The 26,077-nt window shown below is 46.1% G+C and overlaps 1 protein-coding gene across 7 annotated transcripts in view; it reads left to right on the forward strand.

Moving 5' to 3' along the window:
- Positions 1 to 26,077, forward strand: part of CALCR (calcitonin receptor) — a 587,401-nt gene that overhangs the window by 12,557 nt on the left and 548,767 nt on the right. For 5 of the 7 annotated variants that reach the window (XM_033931117.1, XM_033931112.1, XM_033931113.1 and 2 more), the window contains exon 1: positions 19,531 to 19,971. The exons of 1 other annotated variant lie outside the window; for it this stretch is intronic. Coding sequence is in view for 1 of the 6 variants with exons in the window: in XM_033931111.1 (XP_033787002.1) it covers positions 19,970 to 19,971 (2 nt within the window). In the remaining 5 variants the exon portion in view is untranslated. Of the gene's footprint in view, positions 1 to 19,530; positions 19,972 to 20,952; positions 21,019 to 26,077 lie in introns of those variants that run through there. One more of the 7 variants, XM_033931115.1, reaches the window with a different exon arrangement.

The raw sequence follows: 26,077 nt of genomic DNA on the forward strand, positions 1-26,077 counted from the left end.
TGAGATGCTACTCCACATACTTTGGCTTAAGAATGAAGTTCATTACTCTTATGGGATGGCAGAACTAATCCATTTAGAGACTGTCCCCATAAGTAGACAAATAACAAATACATACATATAGCAAAACAGCCATAAAGAGTGACAGACAGAAAGAAGAACAGGGAGATGGGACTAGAGAAATAGTGGGTAGAGAGAAAGAGAAAAAAGAAATAGAGAGAAAAAAAAGGACCCAGGAAGAAAGGACAAGGTATGAAAATAGTGTGGGAAAAGAAAAGAGAGTAGAAGAGGACAGAAGTCAACAATTTATGAAAAGGAACACTGGCCATAATCACTCATATAAATCTTCAAGACTAGCTAGTCCTCCATGTACCAGGTCCCAAGAGACAAGTATCTCCATTTATAGCAAATTTAAAGTTCATGTAGATGCATAGAGGGGCATAATTAAAAAAAAACTGTCTAAGTCCCTTTTGGGCCTAAGTCCTTAAACGTTCAAAGCAGAAGCAGGGAAAGTGTCCATAAAATGTCCTTGTTTTGATTATGGCCTGCCTCTACTAAACGCCCAGATCACCACTATGTCTACAAGTACACCCCAACGACGTCTACACTTTTTGGCCATAAAGAACCAAAAAAATGCCTAAGCCCCAAACGTCCAAAAGAAGGGCTTTTAGGAGAAGGAGGAGCCAGTCCTTCGCCTAAAAGCTGGATTCTGTAACCAGGTGTCTGTCAAAAACAACACTGGTTACAGAATTCCCCCTCCACACACAACGATCTAGGCACGAGGGTGCCCAAGCCCTCCTGCCATGTCGAACCACGGCAGTTCGGGTAGAGGAGTGATGGCATCGCGGTATGGGAGATGAGGCATCTCTCCTGCCGCGATGCTTGCGGTGGAGAGGTAGGCAGGTTGCTGGGGCTGCTGAGCTGATCGCAGCAGCCACAATCAGCTCAGCGGCCCCTTTTTCGGCACTTAGACCTGGTTTGATTTTGTCTAAGTCAAAAAGGTCTATGTGCCGACTAGGCAACCTGTAAAATGTTTTGGTTATACCTGTTGTACGCCTAGGTGTACGCCTCCCGCCCACTGCCCACCCCACCTCTAAACACGCCTCTTTTCTCTCTGTGCGTCTAGAGGCAGGGGAAAGGCCTAAGCTGTTTTTAGATACGTCTAAAAACCAGCTTTGGTTATGGTACTTGGACGATCAGGCTTTTTGATCGTCCAAGTAGCCAATTAGGACACTTTTTAGACGTTTTTTTTTTTTTTTTTGGATTATAAACCCCATAGTTTCTGTAAGGTATAAAACACATAGGAGTCCTTTTACTAAGGTATGCTAAAGGATTTAGTACAACCCAGCTGACAAGATACAAATAGCTGAGAAGATATATCAGTGATAGGAAGAAGTACAAAAGTGGCATTGTGAGACTCAAAAGTGAATGGCCAGATTCTTTCAACTCCAACACCACGGTAAAAAAAATACCATGTGGGAGCAATTTTTGTTTTTCTGTCTATTCTCAGCACAATAGAATGCAAATTATACGCATGCTACTTGTACGGAGAATCACCAGTAAAAAGGGGTGAGGAACTGTGCCTGGCACTTGCTCAGAAGAGCAACTGCTTAGCACAGCTCCTCCATCCTATCAAAACCCAACCATGCCCACGGCTGATGCTCTTCCTGCCTGCTCAGGTGACCTACTCCCCCTGCTGCAATCAGCTCAGCTGGCAGGGAGAACACCCAATTCCTCTCTCTTATCTGCCCTAAGGATAGCCTCCTCCTTCCCCCATCGGGCCCAACCCCCTGAGCCTCCTACTGTTAAAATAAATTGGAATGAGTGTATACCAGAGGGCTTCTTAGCATTTAATGTACACTAATTTGTTAGTGCATGCTAAATCCATTAGCACACCTTAGTAAAAGGACCCCAGAGAGTGGTATATATATGCTCCCAGCATTGTACGTGCCCTTTCATAGGTGCATAGTTTTCCACAATATTGTCTGTATACATGCTTGTCACCTGCCTTTATAAAATAGTGTATAGGATAAGAAGGGGCAAAGGCACCTTTTTCAAGTCTATTCTGTAAAGAAAGTAGGCCCTGCTGCTTTTTATTTTGAATACTATCACAAGTGAAACAAAACATATTTACATTTAAGGTGTGATCACTTACAGCAGTGTTACGGCTGGTGTAAATGCCTGAGCCACAACACGTGTTAATTATGGATTACTACAATTTACACATGCATTTGTGCACTCTGCCCATGCATCTCCCAAATTCTGTCCATGTACATGCCTGCTGGCAAAGTACACACCAGCAAATCAGGGGTGATAGGCATAGGGTTACCAGATTTTACGCTCGTAAAATCCAGACCCATGGCCCTGCCTCCAGGCCTGCCCAGTCCACCCAGCCCCACCCTGCTCTGTCCAAATCATGCCCCATTCTGCCTCAGCCCTGCCCCCAACCTATTCTCGTGTTTGGAGCCACATCAGGAGGGCATCTGCGCATGCGCAGATGTGATGTGTGTGATGTCACTGGGTTGCATCCGTGGATGTAGATGCTCTCCTGACACGGTCCCGAGCTGGAAGCTTTTCAAAACCCAGACAAAGTGCCAGGTTTGGAAAGGCTGTCCGGACGGTCAGACAGTCCTCTAAAAAGAGGACATGTCCTGGTAAATCCGGACGTCTGGTAACCCTAGATCAGGGATCTCAAAGTCCCTCCTTGAGGGCCGCAATCCAGTCGGGTTTTCAGGATTTCCCCAATGAATATGCATTGAAAGCAGTGCATGCACAGAGATCTCATGCATATTCATTGGGGAAATCCTGAAAACCCGACTGGATTGCGGCCCTCGAGGAGGGACTTTGAGACCCCTGCCCTAGATAGACACCTATCTTAGGCGCAATGCTACAAAATGCAGGCACCTCTCGCATGGTGCTTAACAGCACCTAACTTCAAAGTAGGCATGTTTCGAGGTGGAGAAGGACTTAAACGCTGCTAGGAATGATTCTCTAAAATGCGCCTATAATGTAGGCCTTTAAAAGCCTGGCCTATATTACAAGCAAATAAGCTTTAAGTTATGCACAATTTTGTAATAGGCGCCTAAGTGCGTTTGACAAGAGATAGGCACATATATCTTAGGCAGTTATCTTTTTAGACGCCATTTACAGAATTTTCCTCTAAGTGCTCAAGCATTAATAGCAATAATGAAAAACTAAATGGAGAAATCGGTGCATGGCCATTAATGGGAATAATGGAAAATGGGGTCATTTTACTATTACACTAAAAGTAGCCTAGCATGAGTAAAAGACCCGTTCTGGACATAACACTGGCCACTTTTTAGCACTGCTTAGTAAATGTGCTCCTAAGTTTGTACCTGAGGCATAGAGGGTTAAGTCACTTATCCAAGATCACAAGGAGTTCTAGTTGTGGCAGGATTTGAAACAGACTCCCCCCTCCCCCCCCCCCATGGTTTATATCGTGCTGTTTTAAGCATTAGAAACATAGAAACATGAGGGCAGATAAAGGCCAAATGGCCCATCCAGTCTGTTTATCTGCAGCATCCACTATCTTCACTTCTTTCTAAACGATCCTAAGTGCCTGTCCCACACTTTCTTGAATTCAGACACGGTCTCTGTCTCCACCACTTCTTCTGGGAGTCTATTCCACACATCTACTACCTTTTCTGTAAAAAAGAATTTCCTTAGATTACTCCTTCCCATGCCCTCTCACTCTGGAGTTTCCTTTCATTTGAAAGAGACCCACCTCATGCGTATTTATGCCATGTAGTTATTTAAATGTCTCTATCATATCTCCCCTCTCCTGCCTTTCCTCTGAAGTATACATATTGAGATCTTTGAGTTTTTCCCCTTATGTCCCCTTATGATATAGGGGTGTCCAACCTGTGGCCCTGTGAAGTATTTTGTGCAGCCCCAGTCGAGGGTGATGCAGTGTTTTCCTCTGCTGCCCCTGGGTGTTTACTGTCTTGCCGGCTCCCTCCTCTGTCTTGCTGCAGCGTTTGTGCCTTTGTGCGGACCCAGAAACATTTTTTTTGGCCAATGCGGCCCAGGGAAGCCAAAAGACACCCCTAATTGTAGACCACCAGCCATTTTAGTAGCCTTATGCTAGACTGACTCCATCTGATTATATCTTTTTGAAGGTGCGCTTTCCAGGAATTGGAGGCTACTCCACTACTCTATGCTAACTCATATATCTATAAATTGATTGATTTAAAGGGTTAATTTGAAGTTCAGTACTCATTAAGGACCCTATTTACAAAAGTTTTAAATCCTTTCTGAGTCTATGGGATACATTATTTAGCAAATAGGGCTCTAAATCTTGAATAGTATCTTCCACTGTGTTAATATGAAGTCAATATTTCAAGCCAACAAACATAATTTTCAAAGACTCACTATTGAGATATACTTGACTTTTATACTGAACTGGATAATTATATAGTGCTGACAGTTCAAAACTCTGGCAACCTATAATCAGCTCCATCCGCTTCAATGGAACTGCAGTAGGTTGCTGGGAGAAATATGCCAAACAATTATGGATTGCTGGCACTTGTAAAGCGTTGGCATTATTTTTGTGCCATTCACACATTAACATATGGCTAACTGCAAATCAGATGGATGCTAAACAAAACTCTTATCAACTGGGACTTTTCAGGTTCAAAATTTTAATTTTTCTTGATTTTTTTTATTTTAAATCTGTCTGTCACATTTATACAAAATGCCCATCATCTCTCCCACACAACCTATTACAAAGTCACAAAAAATGGGGGTCATGTTTCCGTATAAGTTCATCTTAAAAGAGTTGGCCATAGTTCAACTAAACTGCCCCAGAATGATACCCCTCATGCCAACATTAATCCCCTCCAAAGGTCCACTATCTATCGGTCCTCCTCCCAACATTCCCAAACACTGATTCAAGACCCCTCTCCCCCTCCACCCGTTCAGTACTCCAAGTCCTGCTTCCACAGCAGGTCCTCCCCCAGGCCTACCTTGTATGTTCCCTGGGATCTAGTATGGTGGAGACAATATCTCTCTTATTTGAATTTCAGTGCTGTTAATAAGTATCCCCCCCCCCCTTTTATTAAGCCATGCTAGGTTTTTTTATCACCAGCCGCAGTGGTAAAAGCTCCGACACTCATAGAATCCTATGAGCGTCACAGCTGATACTACCGTGGCTGGCGATAAAAAAAAAAGCCTAATGCGGCTTCATAAAAGAGAGCCTATATTTTGAACTGTTTCATGGAAGTCCTATTAATAAGTTTCAGTTTACTGATTTTGACTTTACCTCATTCATTGTATTTATGTTTAAATTTTGGTCTTTTTACTACAGTTCTGCTGTTAACAAAATTGTAAGTTCTGTGTTGAATTATACCTGCTGTACACTGCCTTGGGTGAATCTTTTCACCAAGATGGTTAAAAAAAATCCCAATAAAAAATTTTAAAAATTTATTGCCCAGTTTGTAAGATTACCCTCGTAGTGTTTTATTTTTGTTTTGGTTTTTGCACAGTCTGTCAGATGCTCATAGCTGAATATAGCTCTCCAAATGTTGAGTTCTTCTCAGGAACCTAAGATATTCAGAGGTATTGACACAGGATGTGGACAGCCTTCTGAGGTTGACGGATGATGATTTTGTCAATGCCCAGTGTATTGAAATGTTGCTCCAGGTCTTTTTGAGGTTGCTCCAAGAGCATCAGTTACTTCAGGGACCACATCTGCAGGTTTTCGCCAGAGTCACTCACTGCAATCTTCATGTCGATATTTCATGATCTTCTTCAACACAGCTGCCTCCTAATATTGTCACATTTATAATTATTACATTACATTGTGCTTGTTAATTGCATAACCACATGTTCAACGTGGTTTACAAAAGACTATTAACAGTAAAGCTAATACAAAAGAAAAATTAGGTAAACAAATGCTTGGAGAAAAGATAGGTCTTCAGCTGTGTTCTGAAATGTTTATATGAATTGGCTGTGAGCAATAATGCTCAAAATTCTTTGTCATGGGAAGCTGCTTGGTAGGCTAAAGTGTGATCAAGACATTTTTTGCTTCTACAGCCCTGAACAGAAGGAAAATTAAACAAAGGATAAGTTTTTCTGCTGTGTTTATATAAAGCTAAAGAGAATCTATTGACCTAGTGAGGAGGAGCTGATCCATAAAGGACCTTATAACAGAAACAACCCAGCTTAAACAATACCCGAGCCTCCATGGGTAACCAATGCAGTTCGCGATAATAAGGTGTGACATGGTCATGTTTCTTCAGGCCATAAATCGGCCTGACCGCTGTATTCTGCATTAGTATCAGTCTCCCTAGTTCTTTTTTAGTAATTGTCAAATAGACAATGTTGCAATAATCAAGAAGACTTAGTAATAGTGATTGTACTAATAGTCGGAAAGCAGCAAATTCAAAGTAAATTTAATTGTTCGTAATCTCCATAAGGTAAAACAACTCTTACATACTACTGTATCTCTCCGTGTCTTCATAGTAAGATGCAGATCTAAAAAACAACTCCTAATATTTTAATTGTTGGGTGGATTAGATATGAAGTTGAATTTATACTAATGGAGGGTGCAGAAAGAATTTTACTAGGAGATGCCACAAAAAAAAAACTTTCAGCCTCTTTTACAAAGCCGCGCTAGTGACCCCGAAGCCCATAGAGATTTAAAGGGCTTTGGGGCTGTTGCCACGCGGCAGCCGCTAATGCGGCTTTGTAAAAGAGGCTGTTTGTTTTGTTGGGATTGAGTTTAAGTTTACATTGCTGCATCCAAGTTGGCATCTGTTTCATTATAGTCTCGATTTTGGTGGTAATCTGAGACAGAACTGAATTGAAGGGTATCACGATGGTGATGTCGTCAGCGTAGCTAAACATTACAATATCTAAACTGCTCAGACATGATCCTAATGATGAAAGGTAGACATTAAACAATGTGGGTGAAAGAGCAGATCCCTGAGGGACACCACATGGATTTTTCCAGACCGAGGAGAGCTGGCTCTTAAACCTAACTTGGTAAAGTCTGGTTTCCAGGAATCCTTTAAACCACAAATAGACATTTCCTTGAATACCCAGTGTGTCCAGACAAATTAACAAATTAGTATGATCTACAAGATCATAGGCACTGCTAAGATCAAATTGAAGCTACTACCCTTGCTTAGTAAGCTTTTTAGGTGGTCCAGCAATGCAGCTATTACTCTTTCAGTACTGTATTGAGATCTAAATCCCGATTGTGAGGTGTGAAGTCATGAGTGTTGCTCAAGGTGTTTAGTCAGTTGAATGTGGACCAGACCTTCCATGATTTTTACAAAGGGGGGGATCGAAGCTATTGGTCTATAGTTAGATGACAATGATATGGATTCTTTAGTATTTTTAATTATTGTAGTAATGATTATATTTCCATCCTCTGGTGGAAATTTTTCAAGGTCTAAGGAATCGTTAATCCATTCAAATAATTTTAATTTTAATGGTGCAACAGTCATCAAATCAGGAGGGCAGGAATCAAGCCAACAATAGGATTGTGCATATCTTTGAAATAATTTAATAAAATCTTGCCAGGCTGCTTTATCAAATGTGGACCGGTTTTTCTACATAGTTCTCCAAATGGCTTTCAGTATTATTAGTGTTTAAGTACAACATGAATAGTGAAGAGACCCTTGAGGTTCTGCATAGCAAGGATAGCAGAGACCTCTAGTGGCTCTACTAAAATATTGAACTTTGACTTGTAAATATTAGGCATGACCAATTGAAAGCTTACTGGAATTTTTGTTTTAATGGAATTACAGAAGTATGTTTTTAAGAGTGCAACCATACTCGTTGCAAAAAGGGTGCCTTCTTTTGGAAAAAGCATGTGCAATGGTTTGGACATGCACTTACCATCAGGAAAAAGTATGTGCACTCTGAAAATTAGTGTGCACGTACTCCTTGCAGAGTACAGGTTTTTTTTCCTGCTCATGCAATGGTGTTGCATGCCAATGACATGCAAACAGGTCATCCCTAGAAAGTGCACTTGGAATTTCCAGAAAAAGGGGAGAGCTCTCCTAACCACTAAGAAGCAGATTCCTTTTAGAGGGAATCTGTGATAGGTATAAAACCCCAACCCTGTTTGATTCTTTGACTTTAGCTCCTGTTATACCACAGGCTGAAGGAAAAGATTTTTGGCTTTGAACCCCATTGTATTGAGTTGCTGAAGGTGATCAATACTTTGACTAGGCCAGTCATACTACCAGAAGGAGTGACAGGGTTGATGAGGCTTGTGCATTTGCTCTAAGGCAGGGATCTCAAAGTCCCTCCTTGAGGGCTGCAATCCAGTCAGGTTTTCAGGATTTCCCCAACGAATATGCATTGAAAGTAGTGCATGCACATGGATCTCATGCATATTCATTGGGGAAAATCCTGAAAACTCAACTGGATTACGGCCCTCAAGGAGGGACTTTGAGACCCCTGCTCTAAGGTGACATGGGTGACAGACATAGGGGAAGCCACTACTTGTCCTTGGATCAGCAGCATGGAATCTTGCTACAATTTGGAATTCTGCCAGGTACTTGTGACCTGGATTGGCTACTGCCAGAAACAGGATACTGGGCTAGATGGACCATTGGTCTAACCCAGAGAGAAGTTCTTATATTTGTATGTTCTAAGGTGTAAGATGAAATGGGGAACTAGTCCACTGCTCCTTCTAAGGAAGAGAAAGGAGTGAAGCAGTTTGGAGAATCAGGAGAAATAGCAGGTGATCCTGGCCCTGAGAAGCAGGAGCAGACACAAAAAACTTGACTGGAAAAGAGAACAATAATGACATTCCTACCTCAAGTAAACCAGCATCTATAAGAGTTAAAGGAGTAAAAGATATAAAGAGGATTCTACGGAATGAAGAGTTCTGAAGGAACAAATGAGTAATAGTAAATTCTGGTATTTTTGTCTATAATATTGTAACTATGGAGAATTTTGTCCCTTTTGTTTAAAAACATTCTGTTTAAATAAACATTTTAGTTCCATGGCCCAGATTTTGGCCTGGACTGAGTTACTGAATGCTAGGCCCCAGGTAAGTGGGAAACCCCGGCTCGGACTACAGGTAAGATTTTCAGTGCACCTTGTATGTGGCTGGTATAAGGAAAACCCGGACACTGGATTTCTTTCAAAACAAACTTCACCAGGTTTATTATAAGGCAAAAGAAAAAATTATCCAACTCAAAAGAATTCCCTTTCACAGTCTCTAGTCACACAGTTCACTTTACATTAAGTGTGTCAAAGTCCCTCCTCGAGGGCCGCAATCCAGTCGGGTTTTCGGGATTTTCCCAATGAATATGCATGAGATCTATTTGCATGCACTGCTTTCATTGTATGCTAATAGATCTCATGCATATTCATTTGGGGAAATCCTGAAAATCCGATTGGATTGCAGCCCTCGAGGAGGGACTTTGACACCCCTGCTTTACATAATTCCAGTGTCTGTTGTACGAAATCTAGTCCAGAGACTGGACAGTCCTTGTCACCACTTTCTAAGCAAAAGGAAAATAAAAAATAGGACTCCTCAATCTCTCAGAATCCCAGATTGCCCTTCTTAGGGCTGCTGGCTACTACAAGCCACAGTCCTTGCCAAGGCCGGATTAAGCAATAGGTTACTGCTTGCCCAAAGCTTCCCTCTGACGCAGCTTGCTGTTTCCGCCTGGGCGTGTCAGAAGGAAGCTTTGGGCAAGCAGCACCACTTGCAAAATTACAGTTCCCCTTGCCTTTCTTACCGGCGTTGCTCATTTGTATTACTTTCTGTCGATCGGGGGGCCTGCATTGCCGATCAGAGGGGGGGGGGGGTGTGCATTGCCGATCGATGCTTGGGGGAGTGTCACTGTTCTAAAATAAAAAAAATCAGAGTGAAAAGTTAGTAGTGAGATGGGCCTGGGGAGGAGGGAGAGAGAGAAGGGGGCAAGGCAGAGCAAGGGAGATGATGGATGCGGAAAGAAAGGGACATGGCAGGACAGATGATGGAAGTGGGGAGGAGACAGAAGGGAGCAGGGCAGATGATGGAAGTGGGGAGAACTTGTGCCCAGTCCTCACCACTGCTACTGCTTTCCCACATGCTGGATGGGGGGGGGGGGGGGAAGAAGATAGAGTTAGTGAGATAGTGGAGAGGTGAAGGAAAGGGGTGGCAAGCTGTGAGTAGACACAGTGAAAAGAGGGAAACTGAGAGCTGAATAGTAAGAAACAATTTAATTTACACAGAGGCAGAAAATATAGAAGGAAGACCAGAGAAGAAAAGGAAAGGGAAGAGAGAGGAGAGAGATGCCAAAGAACGGGGAAGGACAAAGAGATATCACATCCGAGTGAAGGAAATGAGAAGAGAGATGCTAAAAACTACAGGGGGAGGGGGGGGTGTGGGAAGGAGAGAGATCCCAGACTATGAGGGGAACAGAGGGAAGGTGATGGATGCCAGCCCAAGAGGGGGAGGGGGCAGGAGCAGAGATGGCAAAGGAAGACAGTTTCTGGACAGGGCAGACAGTGGATGGAAGGAAGAGAATGATGAGAAGATGAGGAAAGCAGAAACCAGACAACAAAGGTAGAAAAAAAAATTCTATTTGTTTTATTTATTTATTTTTGCTTTAGGATAAGGTATTATTGTAGCTGTGTTGATAATTGTTTATTAATAGAAAATGGAAATAAGATGATACTGTTTATTGAACTAATTTGAATACATTTTTTACTAATTCAGAGACCATAACTCCTTTCACAAGGTCAGGACAGGGAGACTGTACCAGCAGTATAGTTTACTGATCTGAAGAAAAAGGTTTTAACCTCTGAAAGCTAAGTGAGAAATGTATTAGTCCAATAAAATGATGGGCACTAAATTTTCTTCCCACCATGCCCCATGCCTCCTACCCATATGCAAAATACAAATTGGTGGGCTTCCCAAAGCCCTGCCAGCTGAAGATCTCTTCCTCCAGGAAGGAAGGGGAGTTTTGTTCAGAGATGTTTGGAGGTTGCATAGAAGAAAAACTGTATACTGGCACTGGTATGGTACTCTCTGTTTTGAATTTTAAAATAAAAGAAATAAAGTGGAAATAAAGAAGTAAACACATGGGGAGGGGCAGGGGGCGTGGCATTGTGGGTGGGGTAGGGCAGGGCAGGGGGCCCAGTGTACTTGTGTGCCTAGGGGCCCTCGACAAATGAATTCTGCCCTGGTCCTTGCCAGCATCCATTTCTGAACCTATTTCTCCAAGCATGCATTAGTGTTAACAGCGGGATCTGGACAAGTCCCGCTGTCACCCTATAAGCCAACACCTTGACTCCCCCCATACTCCCCAAACATTACCCCAAAAACACACTGACTACAATTGTTGGTAATTAGCCGCAGCTCAATTTATTAATCATAACAATTAACATAATATAATTTCAATTATAACATTAATTAACATAAACTCACAGAGCTCCTCCTGAGCTACCCATAAAATTCAGTGCCCTCGACCCTGCCACCACAGCAAGGATCAGAGGGGTGGCATGTCCCTCATGCCCCATTATCCGGGTCACCTGACCCAGCAGGCACGGCACCCCACCGGCCCACCGCTCATCACCTGATGAGCCCCAATGACCCAGTAGCTCGGGAGATCCGCCCCCGAGCTACTCCCAACTACCAGAAAACACGGGGTGGGTGGGAGGGAAAACCAGCTCAGGAGGACCCACAACGGTTGAGTCCTCCACTGTCTCCCCCTTTTATAAATTCACCCCCCCCCACCGCGCGCTCCTAACCACCGCCAATTAATTTAAAACTCGCCCTGCCCTAAACAACCAATCACGCCGCACCCACACTCACCGCCCCCCCGACCGCCCCAGCCGATGGGCGACACGCAGGCCTGCCAGCCCCGTGTTATCATGCGCCCATCGACACCGGGGTCTCGGGCTACTCTTAACAGCGGGATCTGGACAAGTCCCGTTGTCACCCTATAACCCAACACCTTGACTGCCCCCATACTCCCCAAACATTACCCCAAAAACACACTGACTACAATTGTTGATAATTAGCCGCAGCTCAATTTATTAATCATAACAATTAACATAATATAATTTCAATTATAACATTAATTAACATAAACTCACAGAGCTCCTCCCGAGCTACCCATAAAATTCAGTGCCCTCGACCCTGCCACCACAGCAAGGGTCAGAGGGGTGGCATGTCTCTCATGCCCCATTATCCGGGTCACCTGACTCACCAGGCACGGCACCCCGCCGGCCCACCGCTCATCACCTGATGAGCCCCAATGACCCAGTAGCTCGGGAGATCCGCCACAGGCCTGTGATCCCACAGGCCCCCCCCAATAAACCGAGCAGCGGCTAACATAAACCCAGCACGCTCTCACAACACACCGCAAAGTCATCTAAAAGCAGGTCCCACTCCACATTAGACAAATGAACCTTATCTTTATGAAAAAGCCCCGCACAACCGACCTCAACCCAACCGTGTAAAATCTGCTTACCTCCCTGGGACACCACCCACTTTCCGACCTGACGGTTAAACTTAGCCAATCCCCGAGTCCAGCGATGAGATGCCAAACACCGAGGCCGCGGAATAACATCCGACCAAATCACCCGTGTACCCGGGAACCAGGCAAAAAGAACCCGTAAGTCATCCTTAATGATGTTGAGCAACTGCCTAGCCGACAATGTATCAACATCATTACCCCCTAAATGAAGAATAAGCACGTCCGGACGACGTGGGCAGGACTGCAAACGAGACAAAAACGGCAAAAGCTGATGCCACCTCATGCCCCGCTGCCCCCACCAGGATACCCGGACGCCCAGATGTCCCAGCCCAAGATGTCGACCTCCAGAGCGCAACAAGGCCCTCTCGCCAGCCCAATGAATGAAGGAATGGCCAATGATCCACACCGCCGTACTGCTCCGCTCAGCACCTGAAAAGCAAAAACAAATTGCAACAGTCCAGAACTATGACCCCACACCCGTGCCACACAACAATCCCCAAATTACTGAATCTCCCTTCTCCCACTTTGCCCCCTACCCGACTCAGCCGGTCTAATGTAAGAGCAAAAGGCTCCTGAGGCCCAACGCCCTAACCGCCGGATGCCAGCTTCCGGCATCCCAGCAACACTAGCACTAGTGGCCGCACCTATCCGGAAAGAATGCGTGCCGTAGCAACTAGGATCCTCCCCGCAACGTGCCAGAGCCAGGCGCAGGACCGCCAGAAACTGAAACCGCGAAAGAGGAACCCCATCAGCATGAACAAACAAAATCGGGGACCCCGCCACTCGCACCAACAAAAACTCCCGCAGACAAGACACCGGACAATAAATACAACCCGCAATCCTACGGAGAACTAACCACTGACCGCGTCCCGCCTGATCTGTCTTGGAGCTGACAACATGAATCTCCACCTCGCTGTCACCCAACCGCACATGTTGAACACACAACCCGCGCCCCCTAGCTCTGTCAGCTGCACTCACCAGCAACTCCCCAACTCTCAACGCACCAAAGAAAGCAAGGGAAAAAGCCGCCCGAAACAGACCAGCTTCATAAGGGGAGCGGGCCAAATCCGGCAAAACTGCCAACAGCTGTATCAGCAAGTCATGCCGAATAGGCAGACGAGAATCAGGCCTGCAAGGCACCACTCTCCCCAGAGCACGAAGCAGGCGTCGCACCAGGAAACCCGATGCCGGACAAGACCAACCCAAAGCCCGACAGAAAAAGGTAAACCCAGCCAAACGCCCTTGCACCACCCGACGGGAAACCTTGGTCCTGTAGGAATCCAACACGAAATCCTCCAACAAGGATTCGGCCACATCCCCAGGCGCCCAACCCCTGCTGAACAAAAAGGTAGCCACCACACGGAACCCCGTTGAATAATGAGACCAAGTAGCCGGCGCTACCGACAGGCGGAGCATGTCCCACACTCCTTCTCGACCAGGCTCCACAAATGCGCTGGCATAGAAGAACCTTCCTCGTGAGCCTCCGGCGCCAGACGACGAAACTGCGAAAAATGGAAACGAGAAAGAGTGTCAGCAATGCCATTGTGCAAACCAGGAACATGTCGTGCTCTGAGAAACAAATTAAGACGCAGACAACGTAAAACCAAGGCTCGCACCAACACATTCACCGATAGGCAATGCGCCACCTGTCTTAACCACCTCCACTACCCCCAGGTTATCGCACCAAAACACTACCCGCCTATCCCGCAATCTGTCCGCCAACAATTCACAGGCCACAATGAAAGGAAACAATTCCAGGAGCGTAATATTTCGCGTGATACCCTTCTCCACCCAAGCTTGTGGCCAGCGCTCGGCACACCATGCCCCCTGACAGTACAGCCCGAATCCCACCCCTCCAGCCGCATCAGAGAACAGCTCTAAGTCACAGTTAGACACCTCAGGAGCCTGCATAGGCAAATAGCCATTAAAGTCGCGTAAAAAACAAGCCCACATACGCAGATCAGCTCGAACTCCCGCAGACAGCTGCAAAAAATGTCACTTATCCCTAACCCCAGCTGTGGAAGCAGCTAACCTACGCGAAAAGGCACGCCCCATGGGCAAAACCCGACAGGCAAAATTAAGAGAGCCTACCAAGGACTGAACGACCTGCAAAGTAGTTTTGCGCACCGACAAAACACGCTCAATAAGACCAAGGAGCTGCTGAACCTTACCCACTGGAAGACGAGTCACCAAAGTCTCAGAATCCAACTCAATCCCTAGGAAAACCAGAGACGTCACAGGACCATAGGCAAACAACGATCGTAAAAATAAGCACCGTCAAAGCGGAAGCCCAACAACGGATAAGACTGCGGATGAACTGGCAACAACCGGAAGGCAGATTCAATATCAACTTTGGCTAACAAAGCACCACGGCCCGCTCCAAGAATGAGCCGCAGAGCACAATCAACAGATGAATAACGAACAGTACAAAGATCCCGCGGAATACCATCATTCACAGAAGACCCAAGAGGCCGAGATAAATTGTGAATGAGGCGAAACTTACCGGGTTCCTTCTTAGGGATTACCGCTAAAGGAGACACCATCATAACCGGAAAAGGCTGCTCCTGAAAAGGACCCGCAATCCGGCCCAGACGCAATTCCTCCTCCAATTTTTTGCGGACAATGGCACCCAAATGAGTAACAGAGGACAAATTACGCGCCCGAACCCCAATCAACTCCCCCCGAAATGGAATCTCAAAGCCAACTGAAAACCCGCGCTCCAATAGAAGAGCCACACGCACCGGCCTATAACGACGAAGCCACGGGACCAACACACCCACCAAAACCGGAGTGAGAACCGCACGCGACCCACCACTACTTGCCAACCCCTGTAGGACCTCCCGCTTGCTTCTTGGGGCACTTAAGAAGGGAATGCGGCTGCCCACATTGGGAGCCCGCATGCCGAAATCTACAGTCCGTGAAGGAGCAGCTGGACTTGTTGAATCTCCAATACACATCACTGAGCCCTCCTCCTCCAGACCCCCCCCCACATCCCGGGCCGAAAGGGCCGCCCACCGCCCGGAGTAACTGCTAACGCACGACCCACACCTGAAGAGGCCGCCCCAGCTTTAGAGGACATATGGGTGAGCCACAGATTGACATCCTGCGTGCCCCACGACATATGTGTTTTCTCTTCCATCTTATCCCTAAAAGCCTCGTCATAATTTAACCACGTCCAGCCACCAAAGCGCTGATACGCATCAAGCACAGAATCGGCATACGCTAACAATAAACCATAATCCTTGGGACGGGCTCTCCCCCAAACACTGGCTAGCCTCATGAAGGCCCGTATCCAATTAAGGATGGACCGTGAGACCGGCAAAGGCTTAGCCGTGCCCGGCTCACGTTTGGATTTCTTCCGGCTACGCCGATGTGCCCTACCCTCCATAAGACGAAAGATGTCGATGCAGGAACGTCGCCTAATCTTGTGCCGTAAGTCGCGCGGTACTCGCTCCCAGAGCTCGGTCAGAGCGACCAAGGCCGACACACCTCTACCATCACCCTGCTGCGTCACACCCCCAGATCCCACAAGGCCCCCCTCCTTAACCGGCCCGGCCCGAGGAGAAGAAGATGCCGACGAGGAAGATGAAGACGAAGAGGAAGACCGACTCGAAGAGGATGAATCCCTCCTGTGCCGCCGCTTCCCCTTACCCTTCCTCCCACCAGGTTTCCCCCCAGAAACTACAGCAGGCGCAACATTACCCGAAGTGGAAGGTCCAGCCTCAGCCAAGGAGAGGCCACCCGAAGCAGCCTCTGCAGACGCCATCGATCGTTGCTCCTCTACAGTGATGCCTCGGTCAGCAACCACCACACCTGAAGAGGGACCAGCGGCGCCTCCGCCAACAGCCGCGGACTCCAACGCCGAGGTCACAGAAGTTCTCACGCCACGCTGCCGATCAGAGAGGCCATCCACGCTGCCTGTAGAGGGACCCGGAGCCGCTCCCGCTGCATTCCACTGGGGCTCCGGAACCATCAATGGACTCTGCGAAAAGAAACCACAACCAGGAACAGAGCCCTGAACACCGCCCCCCTGCACACCCCAACCAGGGCCCCCAACCCCACAAGGCAATGAGCCACCCGTCCATCTCGGAGCAATACTACCTCCCCAGGAGGGGGGAAACGAACCTGAATTCCAACCCTGCTGCCCAGAGTACCAAGGGATCGCGCCATAAGGAGACCCCCAAGGACCCATGGGACTCACACCCCAAACACCAGACCCCCAGCTAGTAGAGGGCTGGGGCGACAGTTGAAAAGTCCTCCCCTCCACACGAGACGACCCATCCACCCCCAACAAGGGGGCTGTACGCAAGTCCTCCGCACTAGCCCCGGAAGCTGCACGTGGAAACCCCATCTGCCCCGACACAGCACTGAGAGCTGGCACAGCAACTCGCACCTCCCTCACAGGCTCCTGTACTGTGCTAGGAGCTTCAAAGCTGCGGTCCACAGGCCGAGCAGGCGGCTGCCCGCCCGACTTCTTCTTCCCACTGGCCTTTTTGGGCCCTGCCCCCTTCTGCGCCATGACGTCCTCCGACCTTCCCTTCCCCGAAGCCCGCCCACTCGCAAGGCCCGCAGAGCCTACCAAAGCGATCGCAGAAAGCGCATCGCTTTTCGAGCGTCGGCCTGCCCCGTTTGAGCCCGCCTCCAAAACCCACCTGCTCATCCGGGTCCTCCACCAACGAGTCCCCCGCCCGGAACGAGATCTCGACCTCGTTGCGCTCCTGTTCCTCCACGGCCGCCAACCGCTCCGCCATGGTAGACAGGTAAGAGGGCTCACCGGAACGCCACGGAAATGACAAAACCAGCTCAGGAGGACCTACAACGGTTAAGTCCTCCACTGTCTCCCCCTTTTATAAATTCGCCACCCCCCCACCGCGCGCTCCTAACCACCGCCAATTAATTTAAAACTCGCCCTGCCCTAAACAACCAATCACGCCGCACCCACACTCACCGCCCCCCCGACCGCCCCAGCCGATGGGTGACACGCAGGCCTGCCAGCCCTGTGTTATCATACGCCTATCGACACCGGGGTCTCGGGCTACTCTATAATAGTGGAGAATGAAGAGCATGGATTTGAGCGATAGTGCCTCCGTCCCCCAGTGAAATTCTGGTCCTGACTTTAACCCACCAACATAATATATTTTAAAATAACCCACCTAAAACTAATTTGGGCAGGAAAGGGTTACAATGAGAATAGAGCAAAAAGGGACATAGGGTCCAAGTTACATGGGAGAAGAAGGAAAGAAGGCAGAATTCAATGAGACAACGCTATTATCAGTCAACAATATTAGAGCAAAGACTTGAGAAGCAGTAGTGCAGGTTTTCAGGATCAGGAAAAAGGGTCCAAGGTCTGCTGACAGCTCTCAGGCTTTGGGATGTATGTACTTACTATAACAATGAAAATGCAAGGAGTCAGCTGGGTGACCTGGGATGACTTTTTTGTCTCACCTTCCCCCCCCTATGGGGGGCTGTGGGGCCCTCTGTCTTTCTACCCTTTCTGTGGTTCTGGGGACACTCTGCTATTGCCTATATGTAACAACTATTTCCTCGCTTTAGTTTGCTGGGGGGGGGGGGGGCTGGTTTCTTTTGTTGCTCTGATATGCCTGTCCCATCCCGGTAGCTATCTGTGGAGAGTGTATTTTTTCTTGCATTTCTACTGATTACTTGTATTTGAGCTTTTGGTTTCTCTGTTCCTGTTACCCTGTTGTACCCTTTCTAATAAAAATGATTCCCCCCCCCAAAAAAAAAAAAAGGCACAAGTAAGTAGAGAATGGAAAGGTTCCAAAGTTCAGTAAAGGTGTGGTGGCCATGCAGCAGTGGAAGAGAGTGGGGACTAGTGGGCAGGAGGAAGTGGAGTAACAGAATAGTGGACAGGAAGGAATGGGGTGAAGGGCCATAGAAAAGTTGAACCCGCAAGAGACAATGACAGATATAGAGGGAAGACCCGGAGAGAGGCAGTGGCAGCTTCAGGTAGAAGTGTGGACGAAACAGGTAATCGGGAACAGAAAGGGGCAAGGGTGCCACAGATGCAGTCAAGAGCAGGATGAAGGGAGGAGATGGTAGGCCAAAACTACCGGTAAAAGATAGGAACAGGAGGAAGAGATTCCCAGAGATGCTGTGGTAAGTACTAAAGACAGGACGGGAGGGATGGGCCAAGGACTATAAATAAGATGCCATTTGTTTTCCCCCTTGTGACAGCATCTTTTCACTCCCTTACTGCTGGGCTCAGAAGAACAGGGGCAAGGGCACATTCTGTTGCCCCCTTCACTTGTTTTGTCCGTGTCAGGATCCTGTAGTATTGCTTTTAGTTCATTTGCGGCAGTCCTGTTTGGGTTAATGGTTAAACCCAGGCAGGAGTTTACTTAGCGAAGGCATAGAACAGATTATTTATTTCCCAGAAACTTGGCCACTCTGCAAATGGAATAACAGGACAGAAACCGATAGGAAACAGCCAGAGTTTGTGCAATATTTTACTGTAGCTCCCCGGCCTGGCAGCTCCTTTTCTGTTGGACTCAGCAACATTTATTGCTGCCTGTATTATTATAATTTTTTGTTTTTTGTTTTTTAAATTAAACACGATTATTTCCTTTGGAAAAACGCGTATTACTCTTCTTTATGGTCAAAGATTTCAGTTTACTGTCTAGCCAGCGACATGGATGGCTCCGTTTTTGCCTATTTCACTTCAGACACTTCTTTCGCCACTAATGCTACCCTACTAGTTCAAAAAGCACAATTTGGGGGGGGGGTCTGCTTTCTTTCTTAGCTACATGGCTCCCCTAAACTCTCTCTCTCTCCCCCCCCCATATCTCCTATTAGAATCCCCCTTCCCTCCTCCCCCTCCCCCTCCGCAGCGCCTTAGCGCTCAGTGAATGAATGGGAAGCTGCCCATTTCCCTCCGCAGTGACAGGTAGTGCTGCTCCGTACTGGAGGGGAAAAAGTGCCTCTTATCTGTAAGAGCCGCTGCCGGCTACATGTCATCTTTTCCTCCTCCTTCTCTCTCCATACCTCTCGTTCAGACCGGACCTGCAGCGCTCTTTCCTTCTCTCTCCCCCCCCCCCCCCGTCTAAATACCTGCGCACCTTGCAGTCCGATCAGAGATAACCGGGTCTCATTTGCATCGGCTCAGCCTGAAGCTTAAACATCCTGAGAGACTCCCCCCCCCCCAAAGGTGTGAGTGGGAGCTCTCTGTCGTACGGGCGAGAAAGCAGCGCGGGGGCCCGCCCAGAGGCCCGCCTCCGTCCGGATCCCTTCTGGCGCGAGCCGCCGGCTTCTACTTTTCCCCGGAATGAGGGAGACGGCTGACGCGCGGAGGAGCGGATAGACGCGCCGGCAGCCTGCGGAAGGCACCATTTAGTGTCCGGAGGGGGGGGGGGGGGCTGACAAGTTCCGCTCGGGGCTGGCTTTTGTGGGGTTTGCACCGGTGAAGAGAGACCGCCGCTGGGACGATGCTGTAAAGAAACGCGAAGACTAGCGGAGCCTGGAGAGGGGGCCCCGATTCCGCTTGGAGAATCACCATAATGTAAGTGATCGGAAACTTTCTGGGCTCGGGAGGGGGAGGGGAGGGGGGACACGCTGCTAAGCTCTATTTTCCGGTTGCTCGAGATGGATTTCCCTGCAGGCACAAGACGGAGGAAGCCACCTCCAAGGAAATAAAAGCATGCTCGCCCTTGGGTGGTTTTGATCTAAAATTGTACATCTCCCTCTACTAAATGAATGCAGGCAGTAGACACTGGCACTGACTTGAATCCATTCAAATCATTTCTCCTGCAGAGTGGAAAAATGCTGCCGCGAAAAGCTGTCAAAACAAATCGGAAACAAACCCGAAACATGATCATTAATGGGACTCGAGCCCCGGGTCACACGTCGCTGTTAGTTTCATCAGGCGATTAGAGTCGGACGAGTAGTGTTTGTGGCATTTTGCAAACCGAGCCTCGCATGTTCCCATTTCGGACTCTGCTTTTTAGATAAAAACCTAATCTATATCTATATATATTATGCATTATTTGCTATCTGTGCAAGCTCTTCAGTTTCTAAACGGCTGGAAAATACTAAACCCTCTACTTTTGCCAGGCGAACTTTCATTATGTGTAAAAGATGAGGTGCTCAATGAAGCATTACCCTGGGCAATTAATCTTGTAAATGGGGAGGAATCTCTAATACAGGACTGTTATGTTATCGAAAAGGCAGAGGCCGATGTGATTCACTGGCTATAGAAAGGCAATAGCTCCAAATGTATAGGGTTAAAATCATTTCTATTGCTAATTTACTGTAAACAAGAAACAACAATACAGTGTAACAAAAGAACATCAATAATCCACTCACAAAGATTAGCTCCAAATGTGTATACATATATATAAAAGTTGTGCGTTTCTTCTGAATACTTATTTATACTTTCTCTCTCTGATGAGGTGCTTTGCGTATGACCATGGCGAGAGAAGGAAGAGAAACAGAAGGAAAACTACAATTTTGCTTCCCTGAGACCATGAGAGGCTTGCAGGAGCTCTGTCCCATAAATATTACAAATTGAAGCGTCTTAGAACATATGTGGAAGGCACTAATAATGCTGGTAAATCCCTATCGTCTAGAGATTGGATCTTTTATACATATTATATTGCCCAGTGATCTCGGGCAAAAAAAAAAAAAAATGGATTCAATTCGGTTTTGCGCTTATTTCACCCATGGACATAGATCTAGCCATTGTAAATTCCCCCCCACCCCCGAACGAAATTGCATTACAATTTTCCTCCCTCTGCTATCATTAGCAGCAGCTTTGAGGGCGAGGAATAATTGAAGCGGGTGAATGGATGGAAATGCTGATTCTGTATGTGGTGGTTAAAATTTTGTCCAGGGCTGCCTTGCAACTTTCTCCGTTTACAGTAACTGTCGCTGTCGATTTGGGTATGTGCCGTACTGTAGCGCTGCTTATCACATCGGAACGAGCCCAAAAGTGTCACTGCAGCGCCCTGCATTAATCTTTAAATAGCAACTCTCTGCCAATGAAGGGGGCCGTGCGACTCGAGATATTTGCCCTTCGTTATCATGGTGGCTTAGATCCAGCATCCAGAAGACAAGGGTCAGACGTGTGCTTTTAGTCTCTACTGTTGGAATTCGTAAGATCTCAAGCGCGGCACTGAGTCTATATTTAACGTTCTGTGTTGGGTGATCGTTTATAAGCTTTGATTGTAGCATATATTGTCCACTCGTATTTTTCTGCTGTCACTCGGCCAGTTATCTGTGCAGACCGTCTGGAAATGGCACCGAAAGTCTGTGGTTTTGCCCCTTGTGTTATGATATTTCATTAACGACTTTACAGGCAGAGACGAAGGGAGAAGTTTACTAAGGGAACGGCTTTCCAGTGGTGTTCGCTAAACCAGAGTAAATTTACTTTGTTCATACCCTGAGACCAGATTTAGTAATGAAGCCATGCCTTCTATATTCTATTAGAAAGATGAACATTTGATGCCATTAAAGGATTTCTGTTAAGCTCACTACAGTTATGTATATTTATAGGATTATAGATAGTTAAATCCAGACCAGGGGTTCCCATATATGTGCTGGGGGAGGGGGACCTTTAGCCAATTAATTTGCGTGAAGTAGACCTGCTTGCGCTGTGGATATCTTGAAAATCTGACTGGCTGGAGGATTTCTCCAGGACCGAAATGGGAAACAGAGAATGACATGGGACAGATTTGTCCCCCGCCTCTGCGGGATCTATCTCTATCCCTGCAATTTCTGCCCTTGTCCCTGCCCCCAACCCTGCAAGCTTTGGCCTCATCTGCACAAGCCTCGAATACGTGATTTTAAAGTGTTACAGGCTTGTGCAGATGAGGACAGAACTTGCGGGAACGGGACAGGGATGAAGATGGATCCTGCGGAGACAGGGACTAAATTATCCCCATATCATTCTCTAATTGGGAACCTCTGATCTCTAGACCCTTTCAGAGTTGCCTGCCACTGTACTGGATGAGCAGAACTGTAAATTTATATTCGCTGGGTATACATTTTCAAAATCCTTATGTATATTGAATGTGGAATTGTGTTAAAATATTATAAGATGAACCCCACTGATGGTAGTTCTTTACTTAAATGTCAAAACAAAACAATATAAGCATAATGGCATGTTTTATGAGGAATGTATGTTATATTAAGTTATTAATTAATAACATAGATCACTGGTTCCCAACCCAGTCCTGGGGGACCACAAGCCAGTCAAGTTTTCAAGATATCCCTAATGAATATGCATGAGAGAGATTTGCATACCTGTCACTGCCATTATATGCAAATCACTCTCATGCATATTCATTAGGGATATCTTGAAAACCCGAATGGCTGGTGGTCCCCCAGGACAGGGTTGGGAACCACTGACATAGATTGTTATACTGTATAGAGATTTAATAAATACAATTTAAGTTCTATTCTTGTAACATTTGTGCCCCTTAAAATGGCAGACCATATTGTAAATTTTCCTCTCTTCATGGATTATGAATGTAACCCAAGTCTTATGTATCTAATGAAAGATAACCACTTTTAGGGTACATGCATGCTTTTACCCAACACAATTGTAATTAGCCATAGTATAATGTAGGAATCATTATATATACAGTATTATCACATCCCTATTGAATTTATATTTGTTTATGCTTCTTTCCCAATAGATAGAAACATTGCATAAAATATAGGATAATATGATAATATGGGCAAAGAAGCTGTCAAGTGTTCTGACATTATTACTAAGGGCTTTTGGTTGATCTTGAACAAATTATGCAACTTCCAGGTCACCCGGTTTCTAGGTTTCTATGGGTAATGGTAGCAGTTCTGCTATATTTTTTTGCATAAAGTAGCCAAACAAGCAAGTATAATAAATCACTCTCTATACTGAAGGTGACAGCAAATGCATATCTAAAGCACTAGTTGGAATTGTCTTTGGGTTATTGTAGAATCGCAAAGTTTGATTACTGGCTCTTGCATAAGTTGCTGCACTTCCTGTACATGCTAAAGATCAGTGTTTTGATATGCACAGTTTCAGATTCTAGGTACTCTATAGCTTTCACATGGAGTGTGTGGTGCAGGGGTTAGAGCTACAGCCTCAGCACCCTGAGGCTGTGGGTTCAAATCTCTCGCTGCTCCTTGTGACCCTTGGCAAGTCACTTAATCCCCCCATTGCCCCAGGTACACTAGATAGAGTTTGAGCCCACCGGGACAGATAGGGAAATATGATAAAGTACCTGAATATAAACCACTTAGGATATAAGTGATATATAAATAATAAAATAAATAAATAATTTTTAAGCTGGGACCACTTTGGATTCGAATGAGCTGGAGAGCTGCCAAATATCTTCCCATACAGGGTCATGACACTGTTGACCAATATCAATGACATCCATTCCCATTTGCCCACCTTCAGACTTTATTGGGGTGTACCCTCAGTAGTTGCATTTCCAAATGCATTCTCTTTTGTCTATTCAGAAATGCCATGTCTTTCAAGCATGCGCTTTAGGAATCGTTGCCCAGGAAAAGGATCTAGGTGTCATCGTTGAGGATATGTTGAAACCCTCGGCTCAATGTGCGGCAGTGGCTAAGAAAACAAATAGAATGTTAGGGATTATCAGGAAAGGAATGGAAAACAAAATGTTATAATGCTCTTGTACCACTCTATGACATGGCCACACCTCAAAAAATAATAATAATAATTTTATTCTTTTTTACCACCATAACCAAAAGTTCTAGGCAGTTTACACTAAAAAGAGCTGGACAATCAGCGAAATACAATAATACAGTAAAAAATACAAATATTGGTAAATTATAATTTCAATAATAAAACTCACTAAGTAATAAATTTATCGAACAAAGTGGTCTTAATTAATTTCTGAAAACTGCAATAGCTTGCTGAATACATTTACCTAACCAAGATTGTTGCCTACCAGCTTGAAATGCTAGGGTTCTATCTAAGAAGGTCTTATATCTACACCCATTGATTTTTGGATAAGCAAATAAGTTTCTAGTTTCTCTTGATGGTCTATGCCAGTGTTCTTCTACCACTGGTCCATGGACCAGTGCTGGTTCACAGAAATTTCCTGCCGGTCCACAGGGCCAGCACGTGCATCAGGCCCAAAACAGTGTTCTTCAACCGCCGGTCCACGGTGCGATCGATGCGGCGTTATCTTCGAGCCAGCTCCCTCTTCCTAACTGATTCAGTGTACAAAGCCACAGGCAGCGGCTCCTACGGGCATCCTGCGCCTGAACCGGAAGCCTTCTCTCTGACGTTGCAACGTCAGAGGGAAGGCTTCCAGATGAGGCACTGGAAGTGCAAGGTGCAATTAGTACTATTATGGGGGCGGGGTCTGGGGTGGAGATTGGGTAGAGATGGGCGGGGTCTGGCCCACGACTTAGCCCAGTGTTCTTCAACCACCGGTCCACGGACTGATGCCGGTCCACAGAATAATTCTTTTATTTCTGCCGGTCCATAGGTGTAAAAAGGTTGAAAAACATTGGTCTATGCAACACAAAATGAGGGAAAAGGTAAGCTGGAGACAATCCCAATATCAGCTTAAAGCAGATACATGAAAATTTGAATAAGATAGTACTCCCCCGATATTCGCGGGGGTTCCGTTCTACTACTATTAATTATTTCTATAGTGCTACCAGACACATGCAGCGCTGTACAGAGTCACAATCTAAACAGACAAGACAGACAAATAGGAGGATGTCATGGATATAGTTAGGGGAACAGTTAATCTTCTTGCTGGGTTGGTATGCAGTGGGGAATAGGGTTATGGATTGAAGGCTATATCAAAAAGGTGGGTTTTCGGTCTGCTTTTAAACGAGGGAAGGGAAGGGGCTTGGTGGACAAACTCGGGTAATTTATTCCAGGCATAGGGGGCAGCTAGATGAAAGGAACAAAGTCTGGAATTGGCAGTGGAGGAGAAGGGTAAATTAAGAGTGACTTATCTGAAGAAAAGAGTTCTCTGGGAGGTGTATAAGGAGAGAGAAGAGAGGAGAGATATTGAGGGGCAGCAGAATGAACACACCTGTAGGTCATGAGAGAAAGAGAGATAACAAAATCTCTTCTTTTGTCTAAGATCCACATGATGCCCTTTCTGATAACAAATTACACTTTTAAAGAGGCAGTGCTACTTTTTCTAAAGCACATCTTGCTCTTTTTCTTTTATAGCACAGCATCCTCCATAGTCTAATACTCTCACCACATCTGTCATTTCACATCCTTTCTGAAATACAGGCCTAAATATTCTTGCACCAATTCTCATAACTTATGCTGATGTCCAACTAAACTCAGAAGAAATGACATGACATGCAATATTTATGGGAATGCTAATTTTGCTTGAAATATTCATTTAGAAAATACCTTAATGCTTTCTTTGTGTGCAGATGGTGGTGGTGGTGATGGGGAAGAGGATGTTATTCCTTAAGGGACTGTCTCTGGCATAGGAGCAAGCTATGTGGGTGCCACGGGGTGCTGAGCATACCTAGTATTGAACAAGCTCCTTCACTGCATTCAGAAAGGTGCAATTTGTATTGTGTTTGGAAACTCAAATTAATTTGAAATGTTGGTGCCTATGAGAGGGTCACCAGGTTTTGTCCTCAAAAAAAGATCTGCCTGCGAAAGA

The sequence above is a fragment of the Geotrypetes seraphini genome, chromosome 2 (genome assembly GCF_902459505.1).
Source record: "Geotrypetes seraphini chromosome 2, aGeoSer1.1, whole genome shotgun sequence".
Lineage (NCBI taxonomy): Eukaryota > Metazoa > Chordata > Amphibia > Gymnophiona > Dermophiidae > Geotrypetes > Geotrypetes seraphini.